Source organism: Ictidomys tridecemlineatus, chromosome 8, assembly GCF_052094955.1.
Source record: "Ictidomys tridecemlineatus isolate mIctTri1 chromosome 8, mIctTri1.hap1, whole genome shotgun sequence".
Lineage (NCBI taxonomy): Eukaryota > Metazoa > Chordata > Mammalia > Rodentia > Sciuridae > Ictidomys > Ictidomys tridecemlineatus.
The window spans coordinates 138,705,681-138,725,840 of record NC_135484.1 but is presented as its reverse complement, the minus strand read 5'-3'; the positions used below and the strand labels follow the sequence as shown (position 1 = coordinate 138,725,840).

At 45.4% G+C, this 20,160-nt stretch overlaps 1 protein-coding gene across 10 annotated transcripts in view; it reads right to left on the bottom strand.

Moving 5' to 3' along the window:
• Window positions 1–3,762: 3,762 nt before the first annotated feature.
• The window catches only part of Fars2 (phenylalanyl-tRNA synthetase 2, mitochondrial), a 491,273-nt gene continuing 474,875 nt past the window's right edge, over window positions 3,763–20,160 (bottom strand). For 9 of the 10 annotated variants that reach the window (XM_013359661.4, XM_078020497.1, XM_040282165.2 and 6 more), the window contains one exon: window positions 3,763–4,049. In XM_013359661.4, the coding sequence (XP_013215115.2) occupies window positions 3,911–4,049 (139 nt within the window). In that variant the 3' untranslated portion in view covers window positions 3,763–3,910. The remainder of the gene's footprint in view (window positions 4,050–20,160) is intronic. The other variant, XR_013425364.1, reaches the window with a different exon arrangement.

The window sequence follows — 20,160 nt, the reverse complement described above, 5'->3', positions numbered from 1 at the left end:
TGACGGAACAGTCTGTTGTCCCAGTGGTTTTGGCAAAGTTGGGTAGAGTGGCACAAAGATCCTGGGTGCTCTTCTGGCTCATGGGGAAAACTGTTTCCTTCCTATCTTTCCTAGTCCGGTTTTCTGTTTAGCTGCTTTCCACTGGGTCTTAGAGACCACTATGCTCCTGGCTAACATCTGCTTGGACTGTCCATCTAGACAGGCTCTCAACCAAGGGGGATGTTTCTGTACTATCTCTTGACAGCAATCAATGTAAGAGAACTGGTTCAGGGGTTCCAACAACAATTAAAAGGACCTCAGCAATGACTCTCTCATCTAACGATCCTTCTGGTGGCCTGCCCACATCTTGGGTGGGCCACTCTAATTCACAGAGTATGCCACCTTTGTGGAGTGAGTCTCACCCCACAGTTACCAGGAAAACCTTCCTAAAGGTTTCTCACACACATGTCAGAAGGCTCAGTTTCCTTAGGTGCCTCCCATGGTCCACCCTGCATCGGTGTCACACACTGAGAACAAGATTTGCTTCGTCCATCTCCAGCCACTCCCCTCGCAGGGACTTAGGGCCCTCTTAGCCTTGCGGGCCAGTAGGGTCAGTATCAACCCCAACCTGGAGCTTTCACCGAGACATTGGTTGGTGAAATTCTGCCATAGACTGTATGAGGGGCCACGGAACCGCAGATCAGGACTACGTACTCGCTTCGGCCCTCAGGTTGGGTCGGAACCCTTCCCTTTGTCCGTCTCATTCACACACTTTTACACAGACATGGCCAGGACAGGATTTCTCTACCGCCCAAATTCCAACAATTCCAAACCAAACAGAAAAGGGGGTCACGGTGTCCCCTCTGCTCGCTGACCCCGAACAGAGACTACTTGGGCGACTCCCCGGGTCCCTTTCAGCTCCAACCACTTTGAAGGGTACTCGGGACCCAACAGATGTTGATCAAGCCTCTCCTCCACCCGCTTAGGCCTCGAAGGGGAAGTCAGGTGGCTGCAAACCACATGGACCCGGGTCCTACCTGTTCAGCTGGGTGGTGCTATAAAACCCTAATTCTGGTTCCTGCTGCCTGTGGTTGTGCTCCGGGGTGGCAGCCCCAGGGCGCTGGGTGAGTGGATCCTCCTTCAGGTCAAGAGTGGCCTGCTGCGCCAAGGGGACCGCTGTCCCCCATCACCCCAGGGAAGCCGGTCCCTGGAGACAAGAGAGGCAGAATAGCCTTCCTTACCTCCTGGGTCCCATCTGGGTCGCCAAAAATGTTGTGGGGACAAAGGAGGCAAGGCACCGAAGACAGCAGGAAACAGTTTTATTTGGCTGCAGCCAGGTTCAGAGGGCACAGCTTTTGCTGAAATCAATTAATCCTCTGAACCCTGAGTTCAGGTAGTTTCAGAGTTTTATACCCAGCATGTAAGGGGAGGGGCTCAGAAGTTCACAGTCTGCAGAAGTTCACATAAAAGCAGCTTTTTCTTTCACTAAGTTTTGGGCAAGTTAACCCTTCAAGGACAACCCCTGAGAAGGGGAGAGCTTCTTCTCCCCTTTCTTTCCTCCCCCTGCCAGCTGTTACCATGGAGTCCAGTTGGTAACTTATCTTAAAAATGTAGACATCTCTGTGAAGCCCAGCTCAAGGCCACAGGCCTTGTTTGCACATTTCTTCAAAGTACTATACTGGATACGTTTGTGAAAAACTAGTAAGGGGTGTCTAGCACCTGGAGTGCTGGTATCTTCTCAGCCAGTGGCCAAGTAAAACAAGGACGACACGAAAATAGGAAGTTTATCTATAGTGGACTCTTTTGCAGAGACTCTTTTGCTGACAGTTCTAAAATCTGGGTGAAGATTTCTGGAGAGGCCCAGTTAAGTTTTTTTCTGTGGAGAAAGGGGGTGCCACTGCAATGTGATGCTCGTGTTATGAATTAACTCAGCTTTCTCCCTGGGGTTCATCACTTTTCTGTGTAAAACACATGGAAATGTCAAGAGCTGGACGTTCCCCAGGCTCCGTGGCGTAGGGCAGGCCCACTCTGGCACCAGTGGACCCTGAGGGGGGTTTCTCATGAGTCCTGGAGGCTGGAGTTCTCACAGAAACAGAATAAAGGCCTAGGGAGCACCTCGGGTCCCCTTCTGGTTACGTGCTTGGCCGAGTCCTGGGACTTCTTTAGGCCTCAGTTCCCTTATCTGCACATTTACATCATGACCGAATGAACCTCAAGGAGTGTCGAGGGGAATGTTCAAGAACCGCCTCTGTGAGCCCTCTTGAATGTCAGCCCCACTCCAGTTCCCAGTGTAGGGCTTGGCACGAGTACTATTTGACAGAGATTTGCTCGGGCCGTGGGCCATGGGCCAGGCTGTTTTCCTGGTACCCACGTAGCTTGTTTTGTTAGGGATTATCCATGAATGCCTACCTGGTCCTGAGGAGGAAGGGGTGGTCTGGAGGTGCAGCCCAGGGCTGGGTCAGCATGGCCTGTGGTAAATGCTAACGAGAAGAGAAATGGCTGATCACCTGTGTGTTCCCACGCAGATCCACCCACTGGAGGAATCTCACCCAGTGGGACTCAGGATCCTAGGCAGGCTTTGGTTCCAAGTTTGGGGTCTGGCTTCCCTAACTAGCTGCCCTGAAAACCCAAGGGCAAACTCCGAGTTAATAAGACGCCAGCCAAGGCACTCCTTCCCTTTGGAAAGTGGCTGTCACCCCACGTGCTCGTCGGTAATGGCCACCCCTCATCAAATATTTATCCCAGCACTCACGGTCCTCATCAGCCCCCAGCGTCTTCCAGGGACAGAATCTGATTATTAAACTGGTCATGAGTGAAGAGGCAGACTACAAAGTGCCTGGAACGGAGGAGGGGCGCATCAAAGTCCCACATCCTTCCTTAAAGGTCGCCTTCCAGAAGCTGAGGCCTCCTGCTGGGGACAGAACTGCAAGGAGCTGGCGGGCTGGCCTGCGTGTGCCTCCCAGACCCCAGCAGCTCCTCTCCTTATCCCCTCTCCGGTGGGGCAGAAGGTCGCTAGGCCCCAGCCCCCGGGCCAAGGGCCTGACTCCAAGCCTCGGGTTTATGAAAAGCAAATGGATGCCTTGCCCAGCTCAGAGACGACTCCTTTCACTTTGAAGGGCAGCCCTGGCATTTCACCAGTGCCCTCTTTGAAGCTTGACCTTTGCAAAACAGAAAGGAAAAGGAGGAAGGAACGGAAGTTGATTCAGAAGCCTTCCTGCGCAGACATCCTTTGCAGATACCCCTGGTTTGGTTCCAGGACACTGTAGCACAGTGGATTCTGCCATCACCTGAGTTATATGGACTTTTGGGTTTCCCAGTGCATATAAAATTCATGTTTACATTACTTTATTGTCTACTAGGCATTAGGTTTTAAAACTATGTACCTGCCTTAATTAAAAATACTTTATTGCTAAAAAAAATGCTAATGATCATTTGAACCCTTGGAAAAATGGCGTTGACAGACTTGCTCAGCACAGGGTTGTCACCAACCTTCAATGTGTAAAAACGCAGCACTATAAGTTTCAATAAAACAAAGCACAATAAAACGAGGTATGCCTGTACTGTGCCCAGAGCTTCTGAAGTCCCGCTGCGTGGCTTCAGTCATTACGTGGGTGAAGAGCCTGTCAGGAAAGAAATCATGCCTGGTGCTTAATGGAACCCAGGGACCAATTAACCACACGGAGAGCCAGTGGGCTAAGCATTTCTCAAAGAAACAGGAGGGAACTTTTTAGTGCTGCCGTTTCCCCCTTCCCCCAAATAAAAGACAAATGCTATGCCAACGCCTTCAAGAGCGATCCTTTATTTCCTCCAAGTCCTCAAACTGACCATTTACCAACAGATGACTGATGTTCCAGGTCATAAACAATAGGTTTTCCTCTTTCAGCAAATCCTGGAGCCCTGAGAGGGCCACAGGTGGGGAGAAGAGGTGACATCAAAACCGACCCTCCACGCCCAGAAGCTGCACTGCGGCCTCCTGCACAGCCTGATGGACGTGTGTGACCTCTCTCTGGGACAGTGTCCGTTCCATGTGGCGATAGGTGATGCGGTAACAGTGGCTGGTCCTGTTGGTCCTACAGAGGGAAGAGAATGCAGGTGGGTGAGTGACACGTGTCTGTGACTGCAGGAGCTGGGTTGCCTGCTAGGACCAGACCTCCCCAACTGCAGTGGGGACCTGCGCCCAGGCTCCAGGTACCACCCACATCTCATTAGGGAAATATCACTTCTCACTAATGACCTGCATCTTTTAAATGCTTTGGGATGAGGCTGATGGTTAGGGAGATATTAGCTAGAAAAATCAAGACTGCTGGTTCCTGTTGGACCAGATGCATAAGAGTCCCCTGGGAAGGAAGCTTTTGACAGATTTGATTTCCCGAGCTAAGCCCTAGAGAGTCTGATTCGGCAGCCAGGAGGGGGGACCTGCGTTTCTGGGCTTTTCCCAGGCTCCCCAAGTAATTCTGACAAGCAGCCAGGATTAGAAGTCAGAGCCAGCATGCCCCCACCTTTTCCACAGCATAGGGGATAGCCATGTTTGCAAGGCACACTACAATAATGGTGAGGCCAGAGGCAGGCTGAGGGGTGTCTCAGCACCCCCCTAGGCCAAAGACGATCATTCTAGATGGACCATGCATGTCACGTATGTGCCGGGTAGACAATGACCTTGGCCTCCTGCTTCAGCATGGTGAGCTGACTTGACCTTCGTGGGCGACTGGGTGATTCTGGAATGCGTGAAAGCCACATCAGTGGGGCCTGCTATTTGCACGACAGTTGTAGAGACACACCATGGTTCATCTCATCAAAAAGACCATGAGGCCAAGGCTGGCTGGCCTGATTTCTCCCCGAGCTGCCGCTCACTAGCTGTGGGCCAGGGGTCTGCAACCTTCCCTCTCTGGGCATCTACATTTCTCTCCTGTACATTGTGACTTCGGAGTCACAGGAATTCCTCTTTTCTAGTCCCTGCTATAGCACGGTCCACGGCAGGCCTTCTGCCTCTCTGGTAATGAGACTGAATCAACCAAGTGGACCCCAGGCAGACGCCCTGGGGTGACACCGTCCAGTTCTGAGCCTGACCAGGCAGATGCCACGTGTTCTCTGGGTGGCTTTCACTCATGCCAGAGCCTTGAGCAGCAGGCTTCTGTGGGCTGGCCACCCTCCACCCCCATAGGAAGACCTGGCAGTCTCCATCTTCGCCACCTGAGCACACAGCCTTTGCCTCTGAGGGCCTCGTGATGCTTCCAGACTGTTCTCACTCCCGTTCACATCCCTCCCCTGTGTTAACGCCAGACTCCTGGCTGTCTTGGTCCTGACCCCTCCCCTCCCCTCCTCTTGCAGCATCTCCTGCCTCTGTCCCCTACCTGCGCTTGGTCATCTTGCTCTTTCTTCCTCCCACATACAGCCCCTTTCAGGAAGGACGACCTCCCAAGATGTAGGGGCCAGGTCTTTCTGAGATCCCTGCATTTCAGCCAGACACAGAGCCCCTGTTTGCAAGGAGCCACAGGAAGAAGTCACTGAGATGCTGTGAGAACACAGCTGCGGGGGAGGCCAGAGAGCACAGGCCACCGTCAGCCAGCTCAGCTGCCCGCTCCCCAGGAAGGAGAAAGGAACCTTGTCCCTCTCGCCTCTCTGTTCCTGCACAGCTCAGCCATGAGCAAGAGACTCAGGTGGACCATGAAAACCACAGACTCAAGGAGCCGATGGTGCCCGCAGCTCAGGCAACCAGAAGGAGGGGTGCCCTCAGCGCCCAGCCACCGGTGCCTGAGCAGGATCTTTTGGTTCTTCCAGACCCACAAGGCAGCATTTTTGAGCCTGAATGCTTCTCACTCTTTCACCTGCCCTGACTCCGACTCTCCCGCAACAACAGTGACCACAGCAGAAAAAACTGCTTACTTACCGGGCACTACCATAAGCCCTTCACCCCTGACCCTTCAGTTAAACACCACACCCTCCAGATAAACAGCATTATCCTCTGGGGGACAGCTGAGGCACAGAGATGAAAGTAACTGGTCCCAGCACACACAGCTAGTAAGTGGCAGGGCTGGGTGCCATGCCAGGCAATCTGGTGGCATGTAAAACAGCACAAACTGCTGTGGGAAACTGTTTGGTGGGTCATCAAAAAGAATTATCACGTGGAATTATCATGTGGCCCAGTAACACCCAGGTAATTATACCCTAAGGAATTGAAAGCCGTTGTCTTAAGCAAAAATTTGCGGAAGAATTTTCATAGCAGCTCTGTCTACAATCACCCAAAGGTGGAAGTGTGCATTAAGAGATGAATATGGGCTGAGGTTGTGGCTCAGTGGAAGAGCACTTGCCTACCATGTGGGAGACCCTAGGATCGATCTTCAGCACCAAATAATAATAAGTAAAGGTACTGTGTTCATCTACAACTAAAGAATATTTTAAAAAGAGATGAATATATATAAACAAAATATGGTATATCCATACAAAGCAATATTATTTGGCCATAAAAAGGAATAAAATACTGATATAGGGAAGGAAACTAGATATATGGGTGAAGTTCAAAAACATGTCAAGATATAATATACCTCATATTGCATGATTCCATTTATATGGCGTGTCTAGACTAGGGAAAGCTACAGAGACAGAAAGCAGATTGGTGGCTGACAGGACCTGGGAGGAGGGGAAAATCGGGAGCAGCTGCTTAATGGGTATAAGGCTTTTTTTTTTTGGAGTGATGAAACTGTTTTGGAACTGAGAGATGTAATGGTCATGCAATTTGTAAATGTGCTAAATGGCATTGAATTATACTCTTTCAAAATGGCTAATTTTATGTTATGTGAATTTTTGTCTCAATATCATAAAAGCAGAAACCAAAATTGATTTCAGAGCCCGGCTATTAACCATCACAGCTACAAACACCTCTCTTTTCTTTCACACCTTAGATCTCTTCCTTATGGCTCAATGCTCTAGTTTGGATCCTAAATTTTCCCCAAAGTCTCAGGTGTTGAAGCTCTGTCCTCCTCCCTTGGTGCTGGTGGGAGGTGGCCTAGCAGGAGGTCTTAGATCACTGTGGGCATGACATTGAAGGGGATAATAGGAACCAGCCCCTTCTTTTTTCTCTCTTTTACATGCAGCTATCAGGTAAATGAACCCCCTCTGCCTTCATGCCCCCTCCCCATGATGTGCTGCCACAGGCCCAAAGCAACCAAAGAAAATTGGTTACAGAGTAAAACCTCCAAAACTATAATAAACCTTTCAACTTTTTATGATGATTTACCTCAGACATTTTTTACAGCTGACTAACACACCAAGTTGTTCTAAGTAGTAACGAGGTTTGCAAACTGCTGGAAAGGCTAATTTTTTGGAATCACTCATGAAAGAGATGGATGAACTCCATGTTCTTTTTGGCTCAGCCTTTCAACTAACAGCAAGGACATTGGTGGAGATGAAGACAATTGGGATGTGCTTGGAGTGGGACACACAGGGAGCAGGGATGCTTTAATAAAGGTCTTTCCTGCCTATAGGGTCATTGAAAGGTGCGCTGGGAAACCTGGATGTTGACTTGGAAAATAAGAGGGCTGAGAGGGTAAGAAAACAAGGCTATAGCCCTGGAGACTGGGGTAGTGTAGTGCAGGCCCTGCACCTCAGGGCTGGGAAGCATGCAGCTGCTGTAGTCTACCTGCCAGACTCCAAGGGGCCCAAAGCTCCAAGATGAGAAACTCCCTGGAGGAGAATATCTGAGTTTTACAGGCAAATAAATATTCTCTTTTATGTGCATCACTGCTTCTACTCTTGGGAAAAATTAGTAAGATTTCCCATTACTAAGTTTGGGAGGTCAAATTCCATTATAATAAGATTGATGAGAGATTCTTAAATTTTTTTGTGCTAGAATTTCATTGCATTGGGATATTGGCTAAAATGAGTTGGTTGCTGGCTAGAGCTTGGATTTTTTATAGCGATTTTGGTGTAGAGTCTTAGGAGCGTCTGAGCTTCAAAGGGCTTCAATTATTACTAGTTCATTCAGGGATTCCTTCAGCCATTCAACAAACAAGAGGTTCGAGGCACTGCGCTGGAAAGAGGTAAGCACGTGAGGGGAATCCAGTATCTCTCTGGACCAATTCATGCCTGGAGGCCCAGAGGCCTAGAGGCCAGGGGAGGGTGGACAGTGAGAGGGGCCTTCCAGGTGCCTGGCTGTGCAGTCAGCCATGCCCCCCTCCACATACAGCCTCAAGCACTCTGAGATTCACTCTTCAGCAGATGAGTTTTCCTCTGGCACTTCCCATGGGCACTGGAATGCCGCTGTTTGCTTAGTACAGTGGGGAGCACTCAGGACCTGCAAGGAGAGTTTTGACCTCCCTGTGTGTTCAGGGATTTCTGCTAGTGAGGAGAACACAAGACACAGAGCCACGTGTACCCTCCCTTGGGGGCTTCTCGGTGAGCCCTGGTGCACTGCTGGGCCATGCCCTCACCTCTTCCACCTCCTCTGGCCTCCCATCAGCCCCCACTTCTGAGAGGCGCAGCCTGGCTCATGAGACAGAAACACGATTCAAACCTTTTCTGGAACTTTCTCTTGGATCCTGTTCCCTACTCTAAGGTGACTGCCAAGGTCCACCCAGCTCCACCACTCTGTGCAAGTCCAGCTTCTCAAGCAGAAACTTTAGGAGTCAGGGCTGCAGGGAGCCTCAAGTGGGCAACTGAGGAGCTGTCGGAGGGTGGCACAAAGCAGCAGGGGAGGATTCTGTGTTTTGCCATCTTCTCCTCCCTGGCACTAACTTTAGACTAAAGACAAGGATTTGTAGGTGCTGAGAACAGTCAAGTCTGGATCAGGAAAGGTCTGTCAATATTATCAATGTTTTAAATGGGTCCAGTAATCCTACTGGGTATATATCCAAAGGAAATGAAATCAGTATGTAGAATAGACCAGCACGCCCATGTGCATGCAGCCAAGGCAGGGAGAATCAATTTAAGGGCCCATCAATGGAAGAATGGTTAAAAAAAATTAGGTGTTTATACTTGTGTTCAAACACACACACACATACATACATACACACACACACACAGGAATACTATTTGGTCTTAAAAAAGATGAAATCCTGTCATTTGTGGTAACATGGATGAACCTAGAAGACAACAGATTAAGTGAAATGGGCCAGGCACAGAAAGACAAATACATGTTCTCTCTCATTTGAGATCTAGAACAGTAGGGGAGTAGCTAGCAAAGTCTGGGGAGGGGGTGACAGGCAGAGACTGGCCAATGGGTACGAAGTCACAGTTGGATAGGAGGAATAAGTTCTAATCTTCTATTTCACAGCCGGGCAACTTTGGTTAACCATATTGTATTGAGTATTTCAAAAGTAGCCAGAAAAGAGAATCTTGAATGTTCTCACTACAAAGAAATGATAAATGTTTGAGGTAATGGATATGCAAAATACCCTGATTTGATTATTACACAATGTATACATGGAATCAAACATTATACTGCATGCCAAAAAAATGCACATTTATATGTCAATTAAAATGTTTTAATTTTAAAAAGCTAAGAAATAAACATTTTAAAATGAAACAAAAATAAAAGGGAGTCCAATCCCAGATATTTCTTGTTTTTCTTCTTAAGGGATAAATCTAACAATGACCAAATTACTGCAAAGAGCATCATGGATCCCCGGTTCCAAGTGCACCATCCAAGGGATGCTGTAAGAGGACTCGGGGCCATGGAGGCTCCCTGAAAAGAAGGAACGAGGGGTCAGAGTTCCAGCGAGGGACATAATACTTCTATTACACAACCATTTGGTTTATCCTGGCAACCAACCAAGATCTGCACTTGAAATAAAACCTTTCAGTGGGATCCAGCCCAAACCCAGCTCCTACAACATCCACAATAGTCTGCTTTTCCATCTGTGGCAGAGCAGCTACTGCATGTTCTTGGATGGCGTGCCCGACACCTCCCAGAATAGACTACGCATGACCAGTAGTCACTGCAGACACCACCTATTCATGCAGGGCTTACTCAGGGAGAGAAGAGGCTGTCAAGGGGGAGGTGCCATTTGCAGAGTAACAAGACTGGGCTTCCCTGGCTCACTCTTCCTCTGACTGCAGCTTGTGGGAGACAGAAGCTCGGTCTGTAGCCCCTGTATCAGACACACTGTGCCTGGGGGGGGGGGAGGCGTCAATCTGTGCAACGTTTCATGAGTGGGGTTGGACTTAGGTAGGAGAGGACAGGGACTAGGTCCATGGCCACACCTGAAAATGCAGAGCCGAATGGGGTGCAGGGTGGAGAAGAAGTTGACTTTGTAGTTAAGAGACACCTGGTTTCAATTCCTATTCTGTGTTTTGCTACCTGTGAGATGTGGGCCAGTTTACATAACCCCTTGGCCTCAGTGATCTCATCTGGATCATGAGGCTAACACTTGCTTCCTAGGTCTTGTGAGCACTGAATGAGGGTGGTAGGTGGCATGCTAACACAGAGCCAGGCCTCCATGAAGGTAGGTAGGTGGCATGTTAACACAGAGCCAGGCCTCCATGAAGGCAGGTGGGTAGCATGCTAACACAGAGCCAGGCCTCCATGAAGGCCTCCACAGGCTCAACACAGTCATCGCCCTTATTGGTGGGGAATGCAATCCAAGACTCTAGTGGGTACTTGAAACCACAGATAGTACCAAACTCTATACATACCATATTTTTTCTTATGCATACATATACATGATGAAATTTGATTTAAAAATTAGATACATCAAGAGATTAACAATAAAAACAACAAAATAGAACAATTTTTGCAGGTCAATTAAAGACTTGACAGTATTGTTATTTTACTTATTAAGTAAAATAAATATTACTGAACATGAAGCACCATGACACTGCACTGTTGATCTGATAACTGAGGAGACTACTGAGTGACTAAAGGGCGGGTAGTCTATACTGCATGGATACACTGGAGAAAGGATGATTCACATCCTGGATGGGGCAGAGTGAGATGGCATATTTTATCACACTACTCAGAACAATGTACAATTTAAAACTTTATAAGTTGTTCACTTTTAGAATTTTCTACTTAATATTTATGGACTGTGGTTGACCTTGGAAAACAAACTGCTGAAAGCAAAGCTGCAGATAAGTGGGGACTCGAGTTCGTACTTGTTTGTCTCCTCTTCTTCCTTTACTTGTATGGCTTATTAGAGAGAGGAAGGAAACTTTGGGGAATGAAGCATTGTATTATTTTTATGTGTTTCTTTTTAACTTCTATTCATGGTCTTAGAATCTGACCCTGATCTGAGGATAGCAAGAGCTTCCTTCCAATAGAGCATAAATGAATGTTTAGCTTTAGCTGCAAAAGATAAATGAAAGGTAGAAATCAGGGACAGCAATGAATTATTGCACTGAATTGGGAAAATTTAAAGTAACAATCTAGAAACTAAATAAATTCCTCCCTCCCTCCCTCCCTTCCTTCCTTCCTATTGAACCCAAGGCCTTATGCATCCCAGGCAAGTACTTTACCACTGGGCTATACCCCAAGCCTTTCTTTTCTTTTATTTACCTTCCTTATTTAAAAAAAAATCCAAAGGAAAGAGGAGAAAATAAAATTCTGATAATAAGACTTAGGGTCTAATTACTCATTTTTTTCCCCTAGTCAACTGCTCTGGGATTTATTTTTAAATAATCATTTTATTTCTGATTAACATGACAAAGCACTAATATTCAGCATACATAAGAAATTCAAAACAGTTAACAACAAAGAAATAAGCAATGGAATTAAAAATGATCAAATGATTTGAATAGAAATTTCTCAAAAGAAGAAATATGAATAGCCAAAAAATTCAAAAAAGGATGCTTGATATCCTTTACCACTGGGCTATACCCCAAGCCTTTCTTTTCTTTTATTTACCTTCCTTATTTAAAAAAAAATCCAAAGGAAAGAGGAGAAAATAAAATTCTGATAATAAGACTTAGGGTCTAATTACTCATTTTTTTCCCCTAGTCAACTGCTCTGGGATTTATTTTTAAATAATCATTTTATTTCTGATTAACATGACAAAGCACTAATATTCAGCATACATAAGAAATTCAAAACAGTTAACAACAAAGAAATAAGCAATGGAATTAAAAATGATCAAATGATTTGAATAGAAATTTCTCAAAAGAAGAAATATGAATAGCCAAAAAATTCAAAAAAGGATGCTTGATATCATCTTTAGCCATCAAACAAATCCAAATCAAAATGACAATAACTAAATGGGCTCTGGGGCTCTTTCTGGGCTCCAGCTCAGCTCGAGGACAGACAAGATTCTGAAGGAAATGCCCTCTCGCAGGAAATGAGCCAGCCATTTGGCCAGCATTGCCAGAGCCTGCCTGGATGAAGGGAAGGGCTGAGGCAGAGGCCCAAGCTGCATCCAGGATGGAAGTGATACAGTGAGACAGATGCAAGTTGGTCCAGTGAGGGGAGATGACAGCTTGGCAGGGCCCGCCCTGAGAGCCACCCTGTAACCGATGGAGCTTGCAAGAACAGACACTCTGGACCACACTTGTGCTCTCTCTCCATCAGCTCCCTTCCTCCTCCCCCCACCCCACAGACTCTCACAAGTAAGAGGTTCAAGGTCTTATTCTCAGAATGCTCTGTCTTCAGCCTGCCCTCCTGGGGCCTGTTCTGAGCACACCTCTCCCTTTCATTCACAGCTAGCGAGTTTCAGAGTTGCTTTTCCTCGCTGCTGCTACAGAGCTTGCAATGTCCTCCCTGAGGGATTTCTGTTCCTTGGAGTCAGTCACAAGAAACCAGACCAGATGGTTCCTCTGACAGTTGCTGCCTTGGGAAAGACAACTCTAATCCAGGCCTTGATGGAGGCAGGGCCAGAGACGGGGAGAGGGAAACCAGCTAGGCCACCCCCTTCCCAGCCCAGCTCCCAGTCAACCTCACGTCGGCAACTGAGAGTTCCTTAGAGACATAGATTTTGCAGGCAAGAAGTGCCTTTTAATATCAAACACTTGCCAAGTCTTTGGGGAGGTTTCAAAGCGCCCCCAAGTTTTGATTCCCTTCATTCCCTTAACTTCTGCTTCTCTGTGAGCAGCTCCTGACAAGCAGCACTGGGCCTCGGTCCCTATTCTTGCATCCTACAGGCTGGGGCAGAAGCTCTGGGTCTTTATACGCATGAAAACAACTGCTTTGAGGAAAATCTTCTAATGGAATCTCTTAGGAAGAGGCACAGGATGTAGGTGAGCCTACTACTACTACTTCTCAACTTCAGGGTCTTGGGCCGGTTCTGAATCTCTGATTCATGTTATCATTTGAGGATACAGATAACAAAATCATAAGGCGATTGAAAGGACCAAATGAAAAATATATGGGTAAAGTGTTGAGCATAGTTCAGGCTTACCGTTAACAGTTGGTATGATTATTTATGTAGTTAAGGGTAACAGGGCCTCTACTTTGGCCCACATAGAAAGACTTGAGTGACATGTGATCTGAACTTCAACTTCCTCATCTATAAAAACAGATCAAGGATACAACACATGCAACAAGGTGGCTGAACCTCGAGGATGTGCTCAGTGAAATAAGCCAGACACAAAAACACAAAAATCCTGTTTGATTCCACTTATGTGAGGTACCTAGGGATTGCCAGGAGTTGGGGGGTGAGGAATGGGGAGCTATTTAGTGCAGCAGTCACATGCTGCATGATGACATTTTGGTCAATGACAGAATCCCAGAATTTCAGTTTGGGAAGATAGGAAAATTCTGGAGATGGTTGGTGGCGACGTCATGTGAATGTGCTTAAATGCACTGCTCTGTACACTTAAAAAGTGGTTAATTGCAAATTTTATGTTACATGCATTTTATCACAATAAAAAATAAATTCAAAGAGGAGTTTTGGGCCAAATTACCTAGTTGATTATTATTAGAAGTGGGTATTAGAAACCTCACAATCATAATGAAAAAACAAAAACAAAACAGACAAACGGCTATGGTTACACTGTGACTTCTTTCTGTCCTCCTCAGATGGAGCAGCTCATGATCTCATTCACTCAGCAACTAAGATGCCCTTAATTTTATACAAATGAATTTTTTTAGATTCCCCCCTCATAATGCTATAGCGGGGTCTGACCATATTTGACAAATTCTTTTCAATTGTTCTATGGTGTTCCACACCATTCTTTTACATTTTTAACAAACTCGAATCAATGCCTCATTTTGCACAGATTTCCAAAGCTCTGTGCTTTTCAGTTGTGCGGAAAATTTGGAAGAGATTTTATTTTTCTCTCTGGCTGAGATCTGCCGAGCTAAAGTCAACAGAGCTAACTTTAACTAGGTACTGTTCCAGGCAGCTTCCCAATCATGTTGACACTTTGGAGGATGAGTTAGGTTACAAACACGGAAGATTGGTGGCAGGTAAAGTGCTACATTTCCAACTCAGCCAATTGATCAGCAATTATTCCATGCAGTCAATTGATGGGAAATTATTTATTCTGTGCTGAGGTAGGCCACGGGGAAGATACAAACAGGTACATGATTCCCTGGATCAATACGTGAATATTCATGCAGTGGCTGCTCTGTGGGATACACAGTGGCAGTTTGAGGGGAAAGGGCATCCCAGGGTTACAGGAAGGAACAGGCTAAACAGTCACATGCTCTGTGATGACATTTTAGTCAATGACAGAATTCCAGAATTTCAGTTTGGGAACTTAAGAAAATTCTGGAGATAGATGGTGGCAACATAATGTGAATGTGCTTAATGCCACGGCTCTGTACACTTAAAAATTGGTTAATTGCAAATGTTAATTGCAACAGTGATCCCAGAAGTCTGTATCACATAGTGGCCTCACAGTCACCTCCATTTGTGTAAGTGTCCTATACAATGTTTGTACTACTGCTTGTAGTTTTGTTGTAGCCCCATTGTAGGTGATGTGTGGACTTCAACTTCTTCATCTGTAAAATGGACCAGGGATACAATACATGCAACACGGTAGCTGAACCTCAGGGATGTTGTGCTCAGTGAAATCATATTCCACATGAGTGTTCAGACATCCATACATGAAAAGATGCCAACAGGATGAAGCTATTGGAGCCAACTGTTAAATAAATGGCTCCAACTGTAAACAACTCAGAGGTCAGAAAAGACTGGCAGAGGAGATGAGATTAAATCTAAATCTTCAAGTACAAGTAGGATTTTGACAGTTGAAGGGCCAGGAGCATAATCCATATGGCAGAACTCTACATGTGGTGCACCAGCAATAGAGGCAGTCGTTGTATTTCAACCAAGAGTTGCTGAGCGTATGTTCCAGTTAGAAGTGGCCCAGTGAGGATGTGTTCAGATGGCGCGGGATCCACCAGGAGAGGACATGTTATACACAAGCATAGGGTGAGCTGGTTTCCATTATGACATATACAAAGGGTGGTTTCCCCTGCCTAGGAGAGACTGGGACAGTTTCACAAACTGATGCCAATTGAAGTGGTACTGGAAGAATGAGAAGTGAGTTTGTGACATGTATAAGTGGTAAAAGAACAAGCGTCATTTCTGCCAAGGGCTCAGACAGAATGGTGAGCATTCATGGATAAGTTTAAGGAGAAGCAAGTCGTTCACAGCGGCCAATCTGGATGGACAGAGGGTAGAGTACAGAAATGGTAGGGTGGGAGGCTGGAGGCTGGAGGCTGTGTTGGGGCCTGATGTTTTGAGTTAAGAAGTTTTAGCTAAAGATTCATCTTTAAGCAATCAGTCAAAACAACTGTGTCCAGGATCAGGTCCGTACAGAAATCCTCTGGAAGGTGGAAGGACCTTGCTTCACTGCATAAAAAGGCTGGCCTTCAGTTAACTTCAAATATCATTCTCTGCAAACAACAGAGGACTGTTAAGCTGTTATGGTCTACCACACCATCCACTGCCTGCTAATAACTTCCCATCCAAGGACTACACTACAATCCATCCTTCACCCCCACAATTCAGGAACAGAATTACCCACGACTATGTTATGTTGTAACTTTTATTCCTTCAATGATTAGTGGATGAAACAGGATGAATATTTTAAGACTCAGCTTCAGTTAATATTGAAATAATTACACATCAGTAAAAGGAAATTTACGTACATTCCCAACAATGCTGTTACTTTGCAAATACCTCTAAGGAGCAACTGAGTCTCATTAATAGTAGTGTCATCTTTTGATACGTGAGTGACAATGTGAGGGGGGAGGGACAAAATCGGAATTTGGCTTACAAGAAGAGCTTCCTCTACCCATGATATTTTAGACTGGAATACAGCAGTGATATCTTGATTAAATATCATAGAGGTAACATGTTTTGTGAAACCACAGAATCCAAGACAAGGGACCCTAGAGATCTTTGGGTCCATGCATGAGTTCTTTCTAGCAAGTCTTATGTAGGATGACTTCAGAGGCAGCACATTCCACGCGTCCACAGTGTGGGCTGGGAGGGAGCTCCCCTTTACACCGAGCTGACAAATGTGTCGTATGTTTCTCTTCCTTAGCCCTCCAATCCTTCTCCCATGACGGCCTTTCAAACTCCTCAACTTGCTACCAGCAAACAAAAAGCATCATGGCCCTGGGGAGTGAATGTCAGGGCCTGCAGTGGTCAGAGTAAAAAGGGACTTCAGAGGCAGCACATGCCACATTTAAAATCACTGTGTCCAGAGTTAGACATCTGCTCTCCATCCATCCATCCAATTCACTAATTAATTCATTCAGCAAATAAGTAGTAAACGCTCACTCTATGTCATGAATTCTATAAGTACTGAGGACCTAAAAGTGAAACACAAAACAAAAACTAGATACAACCTGGCCCTTGTGGAACTCAGTCTAGCACACGAGATAGGTATTAATCAAAGAATTACAAAGAAATGTAAATTACAACTGTGCTAAAGTGTATGGAGAAAAGATACATGTTGCCATGAAGCTACATTATATCCATTAAGTTAAAGGCTACAGAAGGTTCCCTGTGGAAGCATCATTGAGCTGAGACCCAAGAGATTGGGAACCAATGAGGTCACAGAAGGTGGGGGTGGTGGGTAGCCTCCCTGGCAGAGGGCATGGCATATATAAAAGTCCTGATATCTAAGTTTAAATCTTGAGGTTTTCTCCTCTGAACTATAGGGTCTTGGTCAGATCCCTTGCAGTCTCTGGGTCTTGGATTCATCATCCAATATTATGCCTGGAGGAAGCTCTTCTTGTGAATGGAGGAAATCATTCTCCATGTCACACAGGGGACCATGGTGTGAAGGTCACTTCAAATTCACTACTTTGAGCACCATTGACTAAGGGTCTCCTAGTGTAGGTATTTTTTTTTTTAAGTAGCAGAACCCTAATTTCTCTGTCACTTGATATCCTTCCAATCTGTACCCCCTGAACTAGGCAGTGTAGTTTGGCAGAGCTAAAGCAAAGCGGCTTTAATTGAAGTGGGCATCAGATCCCACACACTGACCTCTGCTTCCTGCCTCTGGCAGCCCTCTCTTCTAGCAGCCAAATTGCCCCTCGGAATCCCTGAAGCTCTGAGGGGGGCAATTTGAACACCATTCTGACTTCTACCAGAGGAGAAAGCCAAGCTTACAGAAGCAATGATGTGCCTGAATACATTTGTGCATTTATAAATTTATAAATCCAAGTGAACTTGCTTACGATACGTCTGAAGCTCATTTGAGGGCAGGGCACATTCTTCTACAGAAAAAGAAATCCTTGCTCCCGCAGGACTTCAGGGAGCAAGATACAGCAGAAAGTTGCCAGGCCCAGGCACCGACACCTGCCTCCTTCCCCAGAGCTCCTCTTTACAAGACTAGTGACTCAGCCCGAGTCCCTTCACTGCTCTAAGCCTCAGTTTCTCTGATTTGCAGTGGGGGTTACAACTGCCTCACAGTTTTGCTGTGAGTTAACAGATTTTTAAAGCACTTTGTAATATAAATGACTATTTGCTGTTATCATAATAAAAGAGAGACTTTGTTTTCACAAATGACCAAGCAACACGTAGGGCTACAATTGGTAAGGAGAAGTAATCTAATCAAATAATGTTCCATATGTGTTAAAAGAAAACAGAACCATAAGTAATGATACATTTCCTAATGCAACTTATTATTGGTCCTATCAAAATTTTTAAAATAAATAAAAAAGGCATTCCAAATAGCCTTAGAGAATTGGACACATGTAAGTGGCCTTCAACATGGACCACTTGGATTCAGATGATGCTGGAATGTTTGGTGCTCTTTACTTCACAGCTCTAACACAGTTAGGGCACTTTCCTGATGGATTCATTTTGACATTTCTCAGACCAACTATTCACCTGAAGAGCCAATGAGAGGAAACCACAGCATGGAAATTTGCCTCAGAACCTTGTACATTTAATATAAGAAAACCACTCTGAAGTTCCAAATATGCATGAAATTAAAGACAGTTCTGGGTCTTCCAACCCTCCTACAGGGTTTGTAAAATTGAAGCTACTTTGTTAATAATGCCTGAAGCAACAATAAGGAAATTAACAACATTAAGTCACACAGTTTCTGGATCCCAAGTGCCCACATGATCTCACTGGTTGTGACCTGCACAGCAATCTTGAGACTGTCCGCCATCAGCTTTTGCAGATCAGGGGGAGGAAGTGACTTAGCAAAGGCCACAGCCAGAATTTGGCCTGGCCAGGACTTTACTCACTACCTTGTCAGGAAATTCTGCTCAATTTTGTGTCCAAGGTACCTTCTGTCCAGCTTATGAATATCCACTGCAGTCACCATCAACTACCTATAAACAGGGCTATCACGGTAACAGTTATTTAACAATAAATTCCAGGATGCTTCTAGAAGTATGCTTATGACTTTATCATGAAAAGGAAAAAAATTTAATAGTAAATATTACTTTGCAGAGAAAATATAGCAAGTAAAAAGGAAGAAAAGGGGAAAGAGAAAAACATGTTAAAGGAAGAACAATCTCTTGAGAATTAAGTGCTAGGCACTTTAATGTGCCTCATTTTATCTTCGTATTTAATACAAAATATAGATAAGATGAGAAGCCAGATTAAGAGAAAATATACAACTGATGAATCAAGAGGGTCAGGCCTGAAAAACAGAAACCAGATCTACACAGGTCTGAAGCCCTGCAGGAGCAAGGATTTCTACAGATCTACAGGTGGTGGCTTGAATGAGGGAAGATGCCAATTGGTTTAGAACTGGCACCTGGGGCAGAAGTCCTACCAATCACCTGAGAGGAGGGTGCACCACAGTACTTTAAGGAAGTAAAAACTTTCCCCGGTGTAATATTCTTACAGAATTTCTTAGGTTGGGCTTCACAGAGGGTACTTCATGAGTAATAATGGCTATGGTTTATGGATTGCTTACTATATTATCCAGACACTAAGCTAAATCTATATCCATTATCTCATTTAATAAGAATTATTTAATGTAGATTCTCTCAAAACAAGAATTATTTCCCTTATTTTGCAGGTGAGAAAACAATGGCTCACAGTGGTTAAAAGTGATGGGGCCAAGGTCACCCAAGTGTTGGGAAATAGAGGTAGGATTCTGACTTAGGTCAGCTGCCTCCAAGGGTGTGCTCACAGTCCTGGTGGGGTACAATGTGTGATGTCAGTGGCCGATGTCACAGCTAGACCCTATTTCAAAGATGGGTAGGTTTCACAGGCCTCCCGGATAAAACTTGAGGGAATAGCTCTAAAATGTGACTCCACAAAAAAGCAATTTGCATAGGGAAGGGGACTGGGGAAGATTTTTTTTTTAATGGTCTGGTTGTCCTTGGATACTACTTAAATCTAAGCCCTTTCAAGATCTCAATGAAATAGAAGTAATGCTACTTGTTTCTAAAGACTCCCTCACTTAGGAAAAACTGAAGCCACGTGGGAAGCAATGTCAGCAACTTGGAACCAAGTATTAATAAAGTAAAAGTAAAATTCAATAAAGTGGTTTCAATGGTATTGAGTCGCAGTTGTCCATTTTCAATCTCAGGGAAAAGAAGCATTCTTTTTGGTAGTTTCTTACTTCAAGGGATTTTTTTTTTTTTTTCCATTTCTGGTGTTCTGGAGAGAAGCTTTTCAAGTTGAATTTTGTCCATTCTGAATGTTTTAGGGAAATTCAGTAAGACTGCCAAGGCAAAATGTCCAGATACCTCCATCAAAGCTCAAGGGGCACTGTGACACATCGTCATGGTGTGAAGAAACTACTGGTGTGGCCCACATCTTTAGGTTTCCTCACTTCATGCTGAATTTTCCCTGGGCAAAGGAATGAATGCAGGCTGGGAGCGGG